Source organism: Canis lupus, chromosome 9 (genome assembly GCF_003254725.2).
Source record: "Canis lupus dingo isolate Sandy chromosome 9, ASM325472v2, whole genome shotgun sequence".
NCBI classification, from domain to species: Eukaryota; Metazoa; Chordata; class Mammalia; order Carnivora; family Canidae; genus Canis; species Canis lupus.
In genome coordinates, this window is record NC_064251.1 from 61,072,201 (window position 1) to 61,091,365 (window position 19,165).

General features: G+C 35.4%; 1 protein-coding gene across 11 annotated transcripts in view; it reads right to left on the reverse strand.

The window, feature by feature from the left end:
• RABGAP1 (RAB GTPase activating protein 1) overlaps positions 1-19,165 on the reverse strand; it is a 166,954-nt gene that overhangs the window by 110,837 nt on the left and 36,952 nt on the right. For all 11 annotated transcript variants that reach the window (XR_004818773.2, XR_004818772.2, XR_004818771.2 and 8 more), the window contains 4 exons: positions 10,663-10,897; positions 9,555-9,759; positions 6,753-6,927; positions 5,800-5,957 (listed from right to left, as the gene is read on the reverse strand). Coding sequence is in view for 8 of the 11 variants with exons in the window: in XM_025475054.3 (XP_025330839.1) it covers positions 5,800-5,957; positions 6,753-6,927; positions 9,555-9,759; positions 10,663-10,897 (773 nt within the window). In the remaining 3 variants the exon portion in view is untranslated. The remainder of the gene's footprint in view (positions 1-5,799; positions 5,958-6,752; positions 6,928-9,554; positions 9,760-10,662; positions 10,898-19,165) is intronic.

Below are 19,165 nucleotides of genomic sequence, written 5' to 3' on the forward strand. Positions count from 1 at the left end.
ATGTCTCTGCCTCTCTCTGTATCTCTAATGAATAAACAAAATCTTAAAAAAAAAATTAAAAATCATCTATCTCTTGATGTGAAAATACTATCATTACTGTAGGTTAATCCAATAAACAAATTACAAGAACTAGAAAAAAAAATCTCATATGCTCCCTAAAAATGTGGCTTTAATTTTTTAATCTTCTGTTGTGAAATTAAGTTAGAAATCTGTAAAGCACCTAGCATGACATCTAGCACATAGGCACTCAAACACTAGTTTTCTTTCCTTTCAATCTAGTCACTGTTTTGTTTTTTTTACAAATAATTATTGTCTTATTTGTTTAAATATGTAATAAAGAAAAAATAATCATAGATACTTTGAATTTCAAAACAAGGTACCTTCAAAAAATAATATAGATAAGAAAAATATGGCCAACAGTAAGCTGTTGCCTAATGCTTCCGTTAAGCAGTGACAACCTTATTGTTAACCTGTGCAAGAACTATAAAAATAATACTAATGATATAGTTAAACATTACCTTAAGAATAAAGTTGAAAATATTAAAATTAGAGTTTACCTAAATAATCCCCTACTCTCCCACATACCACTTTCTCTGGCTTCTTTGTTCTCAAAGGCAAACATCTGCCAATGGCAATCAGCCAACATGCAAATACGAATTATGTCTTAGTACTGTACAACTTTAAAATAATGGCAGCAGAACCATTAAAAGATACTATAAAAGTCTATATGAGAATTCTGAGTACCTACTAAAGAGTGGCTCTGAAAAAATAAAATTAGTTTGAAGACCATCTGCTCTTATATAGCAACCAATTCAAAAACACTCGAGGGACGCGTGGGTGGCTCAGTGGTTTGGAGCCTGCCTTCAGCCCAAAGTGTGATTCTGGAGTCCTGGGATCGAATCCCAAGTCGGGCTCCCTGCATGGAGCCTGCTTCTCCCTCTGCCTGTATCTCTGCCCCTCTCTCTCTTTCTCTCTGCCTCTCTCTGTGTCTCTCATGAATAAATAAAAAATCTTAAAAAACAAACAAACAAACAATACTTTATGAAAATGAGATGAGAAAATCAAAGAATCAGGGTGGCCTGGCTGGCTCTGTCAGTGGAGCATGTGACTCTTGATCTTGGGGTTGTAAGTTCAAACCCCATGCTGGATGTAGAGATTACTTAAAATCTTAAAAAAATATTTCAAAAAAGGAATGAAAGTCAAAGACTCTTAGCAAAAGAATCTGGAAATGACAAACACATGCAAAGAAAAACTTCTGCATACCAAACTGTTCAATATTTGTGGCTGACAGAATTTTCATCTATAAGGAGATAGACTGGTCTCAATTTTCAGCTGGTAACAGATACACTAGTCTTTATGTTCTCTGGATGCTGACATAGAAATAAATATAAGCCCACCTCTTAGCAGTATTTAAAACAACAGATATAAAGTTGTCTCTCTTGTCCTAATGCTGAAGTGCAAGGAAAAGCCACGTTAACAGGGGGGCAGAGTAGACGGTATAAGCAGTGGAAGTTCCCTTCCTGCTATCAGAGAATTTAGATTATATCTCTAGTTTTGTCATATATCATTGAATAAATCCATCCAAATAATTTTATGTGGACTTCCTACTATATAAATTACAATACTAAGGTCCAGGCTTAACTTTCCTGGGCTTCTCTAACTATAAAACAAGGAAAATATGAAATATCTAGCATATCTAATAGGGCTATGTGGTAGAATAAATAAGACAAAAGAATGCTTTGAATGTTTTAAATGAAAATGCTCCATCTTCCTAAGGGTTAAACTGAAAGTAGGTTTCTGATATTAATAATGTAAGAATTATACTTTTTCAAGGATGAAAAGAAGAACATTATTACTTGTCAAAGTACTTTGTATTTATGTTAGAGTAAAACCACAATCTATCTTGTGCTATGGTTATTTACATATATCTATATTTTTTGGATAGCTGCTAAGTCATATGGGTATATTACTGTATTATGTTTTAATGAAATAGAATAGATATAATAGATATAAATATATAACATTATATTAATTTGAGGTGTATAACATAATGTTTTGACATTTATATATATTGTGAAATGCATCATATTTAATAATTATATCCTGGTGAACATTTAATTTCTACTTCTTAATTTTGCTATTATTAACAGCATTAAGGGGAACATCCATCTTGATAATTCTTTGGGTACTTCAATTATTGTTTCTGCAGATAAATTCCTAGAAATATTATGGAATCACTGGATAAAAACAACTGCATCTGGCCAGTTCAAAGCTGATAAAGAAAGGCTTACTTTTCAACAAGTTCATCACTATAATAAGGCTACACAACATTATTTTCTAGTATAAACTACAACTTCAATAAAACCATATAGCAAGAAAAGAACAAAACCCTGACAAATGTAAAGAGGAAAATGACCATCCAGGGATATTTTGTATAGCATCTCCTTGGTATGAGGGTGAACAGAACAGGGTAGGAGGCTTGTGATTATGATCATTCTTCCTTGAACATGACTAAATTCAGAAGAGAACTAGTTCTAGCATTTGAGAGAGATTTTAGACATCATTCCTATTTGTAATTGAAATTATAAATAGATCTATATAAATTTCATTACTAAAGGGAAAAAATGCTGTTTAAAGAAACTTGTTTCTTAGAAAGTAATATTACAAAGCTTATAGATTATAATTTCGACTTCTCAAGATAGGCATGCATACTGTGGGAAGCAGCACATCTCAAAGTTGCTGTGAGAACAAAAATATAGCTGATGAGAGGGCACAGACCATTGCATCTCATACTTAACTGCACAAACAAAAGTTGAAGCTACGCTGTACATAAAATTAGCCACCAGATGGCATGATAATACCAAAAGTCTTTGCAGAGAGACTAAGTTACCAGTTGTTCAAACAAATGAACCAGTTACCATGCTTTCTAATTTAAAAGCAAATAGTAGAAATCATTCGTATTTCAATGTCAGTTTATTTTACTCATTTTATGAGGTAGTCATGAAGAAAAGAAACTTTAATATGTTACTGTCATTTACAATCCAAGAACCCGATGTGTGATATGGAATATAGGGGAAGAAAAAAAAATCAATCATCTTGTAACCATAGTATTTTAAATTTAGAAAGGACTTTAAAGTCTAGCTAACTCATTTTATAAGTAAGGAAACTACCATCAGGAGATATAAAGAAAGTTGGAAAAGATCAGTGTTAATAGTAGCAATAATTAAACTAAACCCAAGTTTTTATATCTATTCTAGGGTTCTTTCCACTACTCAAGTATCATTTTACTTAAAGTCCCAAACCAGTTATTTCTGACCCTATATGCAAAGTTAAGACTTCGAACACAGACCTCCTTCTCCTCATCCACTGTGTTCAGATAAAACTTTAATGGTAAAACTTGATGTCAGAAGCCTTAAGATCTTTAGATTATTAAAACAAATTAACCAGCCAACAACAAGACCAAAGAAGCCTAGAGAAACAAGCAGCAACAAATCCAGTGGGCTTGGCTTCTGTCATACTTCATATAAGCAATGGGCCAGTTATTCTGAGTCTAAAAGAAAATGGTAATGTGATATAGTTTCCCACACGAAATAATTTTAATTGCTTTAAAAGTCTTCAAATCTTGCCTCTGGAAAAGAGAAATTAAGAAAACAGTCCCATTTACAATGGCAGCAAAAACAGTAAAATACCTAGGAATAAACTTAATAACCAAAGCAATGAAAGACCTATACTCTGAAGACAACATAAATAAATGGAAAAACATACCATGCTCATGGATTGGGAGAAAAAATGTTAACATGTCCATACTACCTAAAGCAATCTACAGATTTAATGCAATCTCTATCAAAATACCAGCAGCATTTTTCACAGAACTAGAATAATCCTAAAATTTGTATGACATCACAAAAGACTCAATAGCCAAAGCAATCCTGAAAAAGAACAAAAGTGAAGGTATCAATAATCCCAAATTTCAAGATATACGACAAAGCTGTTTATAAGCAAAACAGCATGCTACTGGCACAAAAACAGACACATAGATCAATGGAACAAAATAAAGAGCCCAGAAATAAACCCACAATTATATGGTCAATTAATCTTGAACAAAGAGTAATGAGTATACAATGGGAGAAAGTCTCTTCAACAAATGGTGCTGGGAAAACTGGACAGTCACATTCAAGACAATGAAACTGGACCACTTTTCTTATACCATTCACAAAAATAAATTCAAAATGAATTAAAGATCTAAATGTGAGGCCTAAACCAAAAAAGTCTTAGAAGAGAGCACAGGCAGCAATATCTCTGACACTGGGCATAGTAACATCTTTCTAGATATGCCCCCTAAGGCAAGGGAAACAAAAGCAAAAATAAACTACTGCGATTACATTTAAAAATTAATTAATTTAAAAAAAGGCTTCTGAACAGCAAAGGAAATAATCAACAAAACTAAAACATGACCTTCTGAACTGGAGAAGGTATCTGCAAATGCTATATCCAATAAAGAGTTAGTTATCAAAACATTAAAGAACTTCTCTAACTAGTATCCCCCCCCCAAAAATGATCCAATTTAAAAATGGATGGAAGACATGAAAAGACATTTCTCCAAAGACGACACAGAGATGGCCAACAGACACCATGAAAAGATGTTCAACATCACTCATCATCAGGGAAATGCAACTCAAAACCACAATGAGATAGCACCTCATACCTGTCAGAAAGGCTAATATCAAAAAGCAAGAAATAACAAGAGCTGGTGAGGATGTGGAGAAAAAAAAGGAACCCTCGTGTACTATTGGGGGGAATGCAAACTGGTGCAGCCACTGTGGAAAACAGTATGGAGGGTCCTAAAAAATTAAAAATAGATCTACCTTATGATCCAGTAACTCCACTTCTGGGTATTTGCCCAAAGAATATGGAAACATTAATTCCAAAAGATACATGCATGCATCTCTATGTCTATTGCAGCATTATTTACAATAGCCCAATAAGGAAAGCAGCCCAACTGTTCACCAGCAGATGAATAAAGGTATGAAGGGTAATATATGTATATATGTGTGCGTGTACACACAAATGCATACCAAGCCATTAAAAAATGAAACAGAAATAAGCCTTTTTCTGACTGACTTATTCACTGAGTATTATATCCTCTAGATTCATCAATGTTGCTGCAAATGGCAAGATTTCATTCTTTTTTATGGCTAATATTCCATGATATATACACACACACACACCATATCCTTTTTATTCATCTATTGATGGACACTTGGGCTGCTTCCATAATTAGAGAAAGACAAATACCGCATGATTTCACCTACACATGGAATTTAAGAAACAAAACCAAGAAACAAAGAGAAAAAGAGACAACCCAAAAATCAGACTTTTAACTATACAGAACAAACTGATGATTATGAGGGGGGAGGTAGATGGGTGAGATGGGTGAAAGAGATGATGGGGATTAAGAAAACATTTATTGTGATGAGCACTGAGATGTATAGGATTTTTGAATCTCTGTATTGTATACCTGAAACTAATGTAATGCTCCATGTTAATTATACTGAAATTAAAATTTAAAAAATTTTAAATAAACAAAAAATTTAAATAAAAAACTTTCCTCTGCAAATATGCCTATTTCCTTTTCTTTAACTCTTACAATATATAAAAAAAAACTCTATAAAACCAATCATTTTATACATGAAAGTTATATATCTGACCCAGAGTTTCCCTTGAACCACAGGTGATATAGTATGCTAATACAAACTTAAAAAACATCATCATCATAAAGAACAGAATAAAATACCCTACCTAAAATAACCTTTACCATCATCTTCTTTTATTTCTAAAGACACAGAGAAGGTAAAGATGTCACTGTCAGGAGTTTGGGGTGCAGCACTTGCTGAAAGTGGGGTCTGCTTGGCAGAACGGCGGAAGGCAGTGGCAAAACTGTAAAGTATCCGGCTTACCTACAATAGACATTAGAAAATGGGTGTTATTAGAAAAAATAAAATACTTTTATGAAGGCTGAAGGTTACCCCTACTTTGTGCATGTGTGTGTATGTGTGTGTGTGTGGGGGGGTAATTCATCTTTCCCCCACTAGTTTCTTTTGGTAAATTATCTAATTTGTTAGGCCTAGAAAGCAAGCAACACTAAAAATAGCCAGAGAAGGGGTTTTAAAAAGAAATGGTTATAAACACAAGAAATGCAATTGAAAAATAATTTCCTAAATTGTTAGAAACAATTTGAATATATTTATTATAGTAAAAAAAAAAATCCTACAAGATTAGTTTTAAAAACAACAGTTTAGGGATCCCTGGGTGGCTCAGTGGTTTGGCGCCTGCCTTGGCCCAGGGCGTGATCCTGGAGTCCCGGGATCGAGTCCCACATCAGGCTTCCTGCATAGAGCCCACTTCGCCCTCTGCCTGTGTCTCTACCTCTCTCTCTCTGTGTCTCTCATGAATAAATAAATAAAATCTTAAAAAAAAAAGAAAAAGAACAGTTTAGAAATTTGTCACTGCTAAAACCAAGATGCCTATCAAGAAGCAGTCTTGGTCTCTGACACTCTTAGCAACAAGATTCTGGCTACCCAAACTTTTAGTTTCTTTGTACTTCAGCCCATCAGGCTGGAATGAATAAAACATTAGGAGAATTTTAGTTGGCTTATTAAATGACCCTAATAAATACTGCAAATAACTTCAACATAATGAGGGTACAGATGAAGTCTCATTTGCAGACAATTTTCTTTCTGATAGGGACTTACAGCTTCTTGTATTTCACACCGGAAGACGTGTATTCTGAAGAGCTCTGCATTGTAATGACTTTCAGTGAAAGCGAAACAGTCACTCTCAGGAGTTCCATCATGCCCTCTGACACAAAACAGGATTTTGTAGATAGGGTAGTTTGCTATTTCAGTGTTTGTCTGAGGATCTAAGAGTCTGTTCAGGAAAAAAGATATAAAGAGCTTAAAGGGATTATGGACTCTTTTCAGTACATCTATATTATGATTTGAGACTCCTCTTTCTAGCAAGATCATAGGAACTATTTTTGGTATGCTAATCATATTAATCTTAAATCTTAATAAATAAGTAACATGTGGATTTCTGAAGTTATTAATTTCATACTCCCATGGTCCCAAAATATACTTACTCTTCACAGAGACAATAGAAAAACACAGTAAGTATGTTTCCTATATAATCTGTACCTAAATAACGACTAGATCGGGCAGCCCGGGTGGCTCAGCAGTTTAGCGCTGCCTTCAGCCCAGGGTGTGATCCTGGAGACCCGGGATCAAGTCCCATGACAGGCTTCCTGCACGGAGCCTGCTTCTCCCTCTGCCTGTGTCTCTGCCCCCCTCCCCTCTCTCTCTGTGTCTCTCATGAATAAATATATAAAATCTATAAATAAATAAATAAATAAATAAATAAATAAATAAATAAATAAATACTAGATCAATGGGTAAAATTAGACTACTAAAATAAATCATTAAAGCTCTGCTTTTTATTACCTCCTAAAAAATGACATAATCTGCTTTATTATTTAAAAATAATTAAAAAATAATATGTGCTTTCTCAGAGTGAAACATATTCTTCTAATTCATGGCAGATAAGAGTGTATAAAATGTTAACACCTAAAAAAAGATGATTACTAAAATCAAAAGGATGTCATTCACTGAAAATCAAAGGTGTGTCAGTCACTCAAAAATGTAATGGTTCAATAAATACTTACGTGTTAACTACAACATTGCAGGCTCTGTTCTGGACACTGAAGACACAGGAATGAAATTAAACTACAATTTCAACACTGAATGGGCAGGGCCATTGATGAGGAAAGCCCAGGGGTTCCTGTGCATAATGGAAATACACAGGAAGGGAACCTCATCCACATTCAAAGGTACTTTTATAAAAACTCTGAAAACATGAGCAAGAGAAACTGGTTTTTGCATATTTATAGAATTAAAATGTATCAGAACAAAATATAACTTCAGCTGGGCAATAACTACTAAGAAGCACACAGAATGAGTGCTAAGTAAATTTTATGAAACATTTCACATTAACAGGGGTGCCTGGGTGGCTCAGTCGGTTAAGTGCCGGACTCTTGATTTTTGTCTCAGGTCTGATCTCAAGAGTCATGAGATTGAGCTCAGCATGGAGTCTGCTTCTCTTTCCCTCTCTCCTTCCTCTACCCCTCCCTTTGCTCATGCTGTCTCTAAAATAAATAAATCTTTTTAAAAAAAAGTTTCACATTAATAAATATAATTAAAATTAGGATTTGTGAGTCTTTGTGAAATGGTTCTTTAAAACTTCAAAAAAAGAATTACGCATGTAGAATAATGGAATATTAAAAAAGTAACTTACTACTATCCACATATAGGTACAACACTACTACCATGAAAATCCAAAATGCTTCTGGGAGTATAAAAACAGATTCCCTCTCATACACTACTGATAAAGTACAAAATGGATTGCTATTTCTAGAGAGCTACTTGGCATTGTATCAAAAGCAATGAAAATGGGGAAACCTCTGACTCAAAAGTCTACTTCTAGGAATTTATCCTAAAGAAATTTTATAACAACAAAAATTTAACATACCTCTTTATACGGAAATTATAGGTAATGCACTTACATACCTATATAATAAACGCTTAATATTAGCTATTAGTAGTTTTCTCCTTAAAAAAACCCCACTAAAACTAAAATGTCCAATATATAAGACTGGTTATTTAAGTTTTTTTTTTTTTTTAAGTAATCTTTATACCAAACATGGGGCTCAAACCCACAACCTCAAGATCAAGAGTCCCGTGCTCCACCAATTAAGCCAGTCAGATGCCCCAAAGACTGGGTATTTCTAAATAATACATCATCTTACTATCACAAATTAAAATTTTTAAGTGTATTTATTGATATGGAAAGAGATTCATGATATAAAACTAAATGAAGAAAGCATGTTACAAGATGATCTGTTTAACTCCACTGTTGAAAATGTTGATTCTGGGGGTGCTTGGGTGACTCAGTGGGTTGAGCGATCAACTCTTGGTTGTGGTTCAGGTATAATTTCAAGATCTTGGGGATCAAGCCTTGCATCAGGCTCCATGCTCAGTGGGGAGTCTGCTTGTGGATTCTCTCTTCCTTTCTATCCCTGCCCCAATCATGTGCACATACACGTGCATGCTCTAAAATAATCTCTTAAAAAACGTTGATTCTGATGTTAATATTGTTGTTGACTCTAATATGTTCAGTTAGATTCAGTATGAAACTTCACATTGAACTAATGTGTCCAGCTAGTATTTGTACTGGTAGAACAGCGAAAATATAAATTATTTTGTTAGGCATATTTTCAGGTCAAGGTTATTTCCATTATCCCAAAACACTTAAATTTTAATGTACTACACACAACTGGGATAGGGAAGAATATAAAAAACTGTTCAAATGAGAGACTAATTTTCATAAAAGTCACAATCCTTTCAATTTATTAAGTGCCAGGTGAATTAAACACTGCTTCTTTCTAAATCTATAGGTCAGAAATCTGATCCATTGCTACAAACATTTCAAGAAGCTACTCTTACCTCACGGTTCCTTCAGATACATTCGGCACTGAAAGGGTTACATCTAGTGAAATCTGACACTGGCTTCTTAAGATGGACATCATCCTTAAGGCTTCCACTTCACTCCTGGGAGCATTTACTGAGGCACAGCCTAAATAAGTTAGTTTGCTGAAAACTACACTGTCCTCATCAGCGGCTGGTGTGAAAGGACTTGACCCTTCAGAATCTGAAGAAATGGTAATGGAGGGTTACTTTCATTTCAGTATTTTGTTGACATGAATACCAAGTAAAAACCTACAAGTTACATTTAGGTTCTACAATTAAATACCAATGAGATACTATGCTATTGCCCCACAAAAAAATGCCCGTTAAAGCCTGAAATTTCACATTAAAATTGTCACCAACACCACAATATTTAGAGATTGCTTTACTGTCAATCCCAAATCTAAAATGTGACCTGAGGTTAGAAATGATTTACATTTCTGCCTCTTCTAATTTGTTTTGACTTTATAATTTACATTAAGGTCAAAAATACATTCAGTATTTTATCACTCTGAAAAATCCTATCTGTTTTCTTTCTGATCTGCATTGCTTTATTTCTCTCATTCACCATCTTAGCCACTTTATGTTCTCCCAATACCCCTTCCTCTTTCCCGATAAAGCTCTACAGTTTTAACACTCTACTTTCCCAATGAGCCTTTATAATTCCTCTATTCCTCCTCTATGGTGCCTTTTGGCTCCCTTTTACAACCTGGCAACTACTCCCAAAGAGCTATCTATACAAGCCTGGAGCAAATATCTCTTCCTCAAACATTATTCCTCCACATCTCCAACACTGTATTCAAATTCCTTCTTTCTTGGAAAAATCCTGAAACATTCTGAAATGAGACTTCTTCAATGTCATTAAACTGCTGTTATCTTTCTTTGATATAAATGACATACATTTAAAGGGAAATCAAAATGGTACGTATATCTACCCTTCTCACATTCCCCTAAATCTAGAATCTGAAGTTTCTAGAAAACACAGATAATGGTTTTTATTTGCTCTGAATCAAATCTAATACAGTGTGGGCACTCACATATTAAAAACAATAACCTTCAGTTAAGCAAGCAATGCAGCAGTCCTAACCTCCTTGTCCAGGTTTCACTGGCAAGCTCATCTCTGGTTTTTGGAGCCCTACTAATGGCACAGGGTTAATGGTGGATGAAGCTGAGAGCTGGTTAGAAAGAGGTCCGTCTCCTTCACCATCCAGTTGTGACCTTTCCACAAGTTCTTTGTCCGCTGGCTGGTCGTCCATTGGAGGATCCATTAGCACATCTGCTAGCTCTTTTTGCAGCTGCTGTTCACTTCCATTCCCTATAATCTAAGGGTCACAAATACATGTAATCAGCAAAGTGAGGAAGAGAGGCCGGTACTAATTCAAATGGATGCGTATGCTAGAGAAAATAACGCTTCTTTTGACACAAAGATATCTGCTGAATGTTTTTTAAAAAACAGAATAAATCAAGATCAGCAATAAATAAGAGTTGTAGCTGCTCTAAATCATACAGTTTTTCATGAAAAAGTATATAGTGAATTTGAGACTAGTGCCCAGAAATGTATGTGACAATGTCAGTGTTATTGAAAGTTTTCTACAGTGTCCTCAATTAACAATTAAAATATCTGGAATTTTACATGTCTGGTGAGAAATAATCTGTTAAGAAGAATATCTTTAGGGATCCCTGGGTGGCGCAGAGGTTTAGCGCCTGCCTTTGGCCCAGGGCGCGATCCTGGAGACCCGGGATCGAATCCCACGTCGGGCTCCCGGTGCATGGAGCCTGCTTCTCTCTCTGCCTGTGTCTCTGCCTCTCTCTCTCTCACTGTGTGCCTATAAGAAAAGAAAGAAAGAAAGAAAGAAAGAAAGAAAGAAAGAAAGAAAGAAAGAAAGAAAGAAAGAAAGAAAGAAAGAAAGAAAGAAAGAAAGAAAGAAAGAATATCTTTAGGGGCTTCTCTAATCTTTAGGAAAAAAGGAAAATGTGTTTGCTTGCAAACGTTATCATAGAAACAGATTTATTAGGTAATAAATTTTCACATGGATTTCATCATTCCTACTCTAAGTCAGTCTCTTGTAATTCTAAGGGAGATTCCTTTGATATGAACAGTTTCTGAAAGTTCTGGGCACCTGAATAAAGCTGGTATGTATAAAATGTCCTGAGGAGCAGAAGCACTCCATTTCAGTATGTCAAGTATTTTTCTAGAGTCATATGGTTTATTATTAATTGTCAACAAGGAAGTAAACAAGGGCAAATCAAGTGGAGACTGCTTAATGCTAAGGAAAACCACAAGTGACAAAACCCAGTATTATCACTAAAATGCTTATTCAAGAAGCACTAAAAAAATTCACAAAAGAATTTAGGAAAAGTCCTGATCAAGAAAGGGGGCTGACTGAGGCAGCTTTCTGAAGCCTAAAATCTGACAGAAAGTGAAAATGGGTGGGACTACGAGATTGTTAAAGAGAATGAGGTCTTCCTGGTCAAAGAAACATATAAGTTAGAAGCAAAATTCCAATAATAACAGATATACCTCTGGACTACCAAAGAACCCAGTTCAAACATTTTTTATGGCTCTGTGTCAAGTTCCTTTGGTTGTAAATTATATTTGAGAAACAGTCTTAAGTCTTTTTTTGCTGACATTTTCCCAAACAAATCTAACATGTCAACTACTCTTACCTGGGAAAGTAGAGCGAAACAGGTGTACAGCCTCGTGACTTCAGTGACAATGTCTATTTCCCTGAACTTTCATTTTATGTTTACAGTTACCATTAGTGGAACTACCAAGTGGGTCAAGTAATTTCAATTCTCTATTATGCCTGATCCTACACATCCACAAATGTAATCAAATTTCTTTTTTCCAGAAGTTCTACTTTCACAAGTTTTTTTTTTAATTTTTTTTTTTTATTTATTTATGATAGTCACACAGAGAGAGAGAGAGAGAGAGAGGCAGAGACACAGGCAGAGAGAGAAGCAGGCTCCATGCACTGGGAGCCCGACGTGGGATTCGATCCCGGGTCTCCAGGATCGCGCCCTGGGCCAAAGGCAGGCGCCAAACCGCTGTGCCACCCAGGGATCCCCTTTCACAAGTTTTTTAAAGCCATCTGAAAAATAAACCACAGCTTGGTTCCAATTAACCTCTCATTCTTTCAGAACTGGAGAGCAATTACTGCATCACCTGCAGTAAACAAAAGATAGTCTAACTGAACCTAAACTGTTTTCCAAGAGGAAAGAGAAAGAACGTGAGTAGGATAGGTACAGCTTTCTGAACACAGATGGAGAAAAGGTATTAGATTCCACATTTATGTAATTAGCAATAACTGGAGAGACTAACAGTAAAAGAGCAAACAATCAAAGAGAAAACATTTTATTTTACATGTTACAAAATACTGATTTGATCTTTAATATCAGCCCTGAGCTGAAGGCAGCGCTAAAATGCTGAGCCACCCGGGCTGCCCAACATTCTTAAGAGATAACGCAATCATCTCTAAAATAAATCAAGATACTGCAATGTTAGTAAAAGGGTAGATATACAGATCAATGGAACAAAACAGAATCCAGAAACAGATTGACACATATACAGCCTACTGGTTTCAATAAAGTTGGCAAGATAATTTAACGGTGAAAGGGAATAAAACAGGGCTGGAACAATTAACTTGACATTCATACCTATGCAAAAACATGAATCTCAGCCAATACTTCACTCACATACAAAAATTAACACAACATGGATCACAGGTCTAAACGTAAATCATAAAGCTATAAAACTAACAAAAGAAAACAAGGGAGAAAATCTATGAAAATCCTGGGACACAAAATTTCTTTTGACATAAAAACTAGTATAAAAGAAAATAAAAATGATAGGCATGTCTGGGTAGCACAGTTAGTTAAGCATATGACTCCTGGTTCTGGGTTAAGTCATGATCTCAGGATCATGAGACTGAACCCCTGCTTCGGGCTTTGCATTCAGCGAGAAGTCTGCTTGAGACTCTCTCTTCCTCTCCCTTGGCCCCCAAAACATCCACGCTCTCACTCTTTCTCTGAAATAAATATTTTTTAAAAATGATAAAATGTGCTTTAGCAAAACTAGGAACTTCTTCTCAAAAGACATCATTAAGAGAATGAAAACACAAGCCAGACTTGGAGAATATGTATCTGATGAGGGATTTATATCCGGAATATCCTATAACTCAATAAGGAAACAAGGAACCCAATTTTAAAAATGGGCATTTTGGGAAGCCCTGGGTGGCTCAGCGGTTTAGCACCTGCCTTTGGCCCAGGGCGTGATCCTGGAGTCCTGGGATTAAGTCCCACATCAGGCTCCCTGCATGGAGCCTGCTTCTCCCTCTGCCTGTGTCTCTGCCTCTCTCTCTCTCTCTGTGTCTCTCATGAATAAGTAAATAAAATCTTTTATAAATAAATAAGGGCATTTAGACAAAGAAAGTATTCAGATAATAACTAATAAGCACATGAGAGAAACTCAATTAGCCATTAGAGAAATTGAAACCACCAGAGGATGCTTTCAGTACCTATAAGATTGGCTAAAATTAAAATCAAAACAATGCTAACAAGGACTGGCAAAGATGTGTAATAACTGAAAAACTCTCATATACTGCTGGCAGGAATGCAAAATGGCAAAGTCGCTGTAGCTGGTTTTTTTTGTAAATTTCATAGTTAAATACACACTTGCCATATGACTCAGTCCTAGGTATTTACCCAAGAAAAATTAAAACATATGTCTTGTTTGTGTTTATAGCCGTATTCATAATCACCAAAAACTGAATATAACTGTTAACTGCTTAGTGGATAAACAAACCACCAACTATCTGTACAATGGAATACTACTCAGCAATAAAAAGGAACGAATTATTAATACAATAACATGGATTATTCCAAGTAAAATATGCCACACAAAAGGCTACACCATTCTATAAAGTTCCAATTGTATGGCCTTATGGGAAAGGCAAACTACAGGGGCAGAAATCAGATCACTGGTTGCCAGGGGATGGGAAGGAGATTAAGAGAATTGACTAAAAAGAAACACAAAGTAACTTTTTGTAGTGACACAAATACTCTGCATCCTAATTGTGGTGATGGCAGTTATTATATAAGAGTTTGCATTCAGGGGTGTCCGGGTGGCTCAGTTGGTAAAAGTATGTACCTTCGGCTTGGGTCATGGTCTCAGGGTCCTGGGGTGGAGGCCCATGTGGGGCTCCCTGCTCAGTGGGGAGTCTGCTTCTCCCTCTCCCCCTCCTTCCACTCATGCACATACTCTCTCAAATAAATAACATCTTTTAAAAAAAAAAAAGGTTTGCATTCACTAAAGCTTATAGGACTGTACATCTAAAAGGGCTACATGTTACTGTATATAAATTTCATCTTAATAACCTTAAAATAGAAACGGGATATTGATCGGGGCAAAGGCTTTGCATATGTGGGAGCAGGATGAAAAATCTCTGCACCTTCCTCTAAATTTTGCTGTGAACCTAACGGCTCTAAAAAATATATAAAAAAAAAAACCCATGGTTTCTACAAAAGATGCAATTTGATAACACACTGTTCATTTTTAATATCTGCACCACAAAAGGTATTCATCCAGGGGTCTGTTTTTGACAATAATCTCATTTTACACTCTCCTATGCCTACCTCATCTACTGCCAAGATACACAAACAATCCCTAATATATATCTACAAAGCCTTCCTCAACTGTCTACTGGAGAGAAATCTTCAGCCGGATACTCCAGACTTGGTGTATCAAACTTAACTCACTGTCTGATCCTCCTTGTATTCCAAAGCGAGACTTGAACTCAAGGCCAATAGTTGCATGCTGTACTGAATAAGCCAGCCAGGATCCTTCACTCCTCTCATTCCCACATTACTCATAAATCCTACTGATCCTTGCTCAATTGTGCATTTTTTTCCTTCCTCTCTCTGCATAGGTAATACCACAGGATGGTGTATTTCATTTTACATTAGCCTACTAGAAAGACATGCATTTCCCCTGCCTTCTTTTCCCTGTGACTTCTCTTTCACACGCCAACTTTAAGTTACAATTGGGAATCTTAGTTCTGATCAAGCACTGCTTTACTTTTAAACCCTCTCATGTTTCCTCAATTCCCTTTTAAGATAAAGCCCAAATTTGTAACTATACGAGTTTTTCACAACTCTGTCCAATTTATGTTTCCATCTCTTACCAGTCACATCAAACTACTCAACTTCCCCAGGACATATCATCAACTTCCAAGCATCTAGACTTTGTATAGACTTGTCCCTTCCCTAGAAAGTAATCCTCTCCTTCTCCTTTCTGTTAAGACCAAGCTTAAATTCTGTTACCTCCTCTAGGAGATCTTAACCCTGCTGTATGTGATTTAATTACTCCTTCCTCAGGGAGTGCTACCGTCATATGGGCATAGATGTTTTAGAGAACCAGACCTTGAACCAGACTGGGCATTATTAAATGGCAGAGATTGCTTAAGTTTTCTTTATATTATTCCCAAAGGTCTAGATACATTTTCTGCACAATATACCTGCAATACATGTTTATTGATTTGAATTTTATAAATGCAAAGAATATAAGTTAAAGTAGTATTTTGATATTGGATGTTCTACAGATGGGTTTAGTTATAAAAAATGAAATCTGAATGCTTTATTTTAGCTTTGTTTACTTAACACAAAAACATATCATTTCCTATTTTTCTGAAAAGTCCTTAAAGATTTAACATTTACAATAAAAATACTGGGCAAGACCAATTAGAATGCTGCAAAACAATTTTATTTTGTAGTCCAACAAAAAGACTTCTAACTTAATTTAGCAGAAATATAAAAATAAAAAAAGCAAAGCAGATATGTACGGATAATACAACAAGGATCATATTTAGATTTGTGTTCATCTCCATGTAAACTAGACTAAGAGAAGAAAGGGAAAGTACTTGAAGAAACAGTCCTGAAATGACAGAAAAAAACAATAAAGTACCAATTTAGCAGCTATTGTAAACATGGACATACATATTTGCAATGACAGAAACTGCATGGTGAATGACTTATTCATAACTTTGCTTATAAAGCAGGGTGGTAGTCAAAATTGGGGTCAAGAGCTGGCTTGTGGCACAACTCCAGGGGGTACCACTCACATGCCGACCATGTGAACAGCAACCCCCTAGGGTTAGCTGTACAAAGTGAAGGTGTACTCAGTAGTAGTCCCTCCACTATAACACAGTGGAGTTTGGGGCACAGCTCTGACACTAACTCTGCTGGTTCTGGGTAAATTAACCTCTGAAAGTCACAGCTGCCTCATCTCTAAAATTAAGGTGTTGGGGCACCTGGGTGGCTCAGTGGTTGAGCATCTGCCTTAGGCTCCGGGCATGATCCTGGGGTACTGGGTTCGAGTCCCGCATCAGGCTCCCTATGAGGAACCTGCTTCTCCCTCTGCCTGTGTCTCTGCCTCTCTCTGTGTCTCTCTCATGAATAAATAAAATCTTTAAAAAATTAAAATAAAATAAAATAAAATAAAATAAAATAAAATAAAATAAAATAAAATAAAATAAAGGTGTTAATATCTCCCAGGACTGTCAGGTCATGAGGATTCAATGATATAACAACAATGATTATTGGACATTTATTGTTTATAATTCAGGCACTGTATGATTTTATAGGAATTATCTCATTTCCCACATCACAGTACCTGCCAATTAATTAAGCATCCAATTAGTATCTCCCTACCCACCCCATTTTCAGCTATCTCTTTTTTTAAAAAGAAGATTTTAAGTAATTTCTACACCCAACCCCTACAATGTGGGGGCTTGATCTTACAACCTTGAGGTCAAGTCACATGCTACACCAACTGAGCCAGCCAGGTGTCCGCTACTTTTAACTATTTCTAAATAAATTCTGATCCACCTGCTGGGGTTGAGGTTTGAAAAAGCAAATAACTTAAAAAAAAAAAAAAAAAGTAGTTGTTCCACTTTCCATTTCCAGGGAAAACTAAGAATACATCTACTATTTATGTGAAAGACCCATTACTGGAATAATATCTGTCTTTTCTAAATATATTAAATAAAAGTAATAACTTCTATGGTAGAACTGGCTACAGGTCTATTTCCTTGAGACCAAAACTGCATTTATAGAAACAAGGGACAAAATGTTTCAAAGGCAACAGCCAGGAGTCATTTCCTGATGTTAAAATTCCATTCCTAACTTTATAGCACCTGTTTCCTGTCACTGCAACAATACCAACTAGGCCCCACTTGATTTGACAGTTATCCAAAGCTACTTTAGGTGGTTTAGGATCTTTTTCCAGTAGATTTTGTCTTCAAGAAAGCACGCTTAGGAAATGATAGTGTGTGCTTGAAAAATCCATAGATAATCAGAAAATTATAGATAAATTCCTGATGATTTACAGTTCCTACTATTTGTGTCAGACCGTAATGAAAATAAAAATGACAGTGGTTCAGAGTAATTTTACAGCTTCAATGTAAAAGCTAAGGCATTTCGAAACATATATATATATATATATATATATATATATATAGCTCAGTTTTAATATAAACATGTATAAATACATACAAATATAAATCTACATAAAGCTGAGTTTTAACAGAAAGCAAGGCACAAAATAACCAGAAGTCCCATTTGGATCCTGTATCCAAATGTATCGTTACTAACCTCAAATCCACTCATATACTTGTTCTGTGATCTTTGATAAATCACTAAATTACTTTGTGCCTCATTTATAAACTGCAGATGTTCTATCTCTTTATCTTACTGGATGAAGGAAGGACCAGAGAAACAAATTACAATTAGGAATTATTAATACTAATTTTAAAAGAAGAAGGAACAGTACCTTGTGAATTCATCCTAAAAAGTCAACTGAAGACAGAGCCAAACTATAACTGTATTGTACAATAACAGAATTATGACTGGGTTTTACTTACTTTTTTATTGCCTGAATCTTCTGTATCAAGCACACATTATTTTTATAATAACAGAAAACAAAAAATATTTGGGAGAAAAAGAAAAGCAAGCACATTCAATTCTACTGTATGGAGTGCTCCTAACTCTAGACCCTGTTCGATCCTCTTGATCTTTCTACACATTACAGACTGACTTCTTTGAGTAATTCTTAATCATTCTTTATGGTTTTGCTAAATTGTTACCTACTCTTTGCTTTTCTAGGCAACAATCAGGTTCTCATATAATTCTGTTCATATCTATATCCCAGCACTTGATTAATTTATCATGATGACATGGTTACTTGTTTGTCTCACCACCACCACCTTGATTCCCTTACTTAAACTATGTGTTCATGGTTCAGTTACTTTGTTTGCTAAATAAAAGATCTGCATTTGAGGACAAGATCATCTGTTACTAAAAACAAGTAATATTGGAAACTGAGTTAGAAGTTTAGTTTAAGCAATTCTGAGGAGTGACTTCTATACCAGCTATTTTAATACAGTTTGGTAACTTCCTTCCAACTAAAATAATGTCCACTGAATTTTTCAAGAAGAAAAAGATTAAAAACTTTAAAAAAATTCTGTAACTGAACTTTCCACCAAAGAAGTACTGGGTCATCAATGTACTTCCAACCAGTATCTATAGAGTATCTT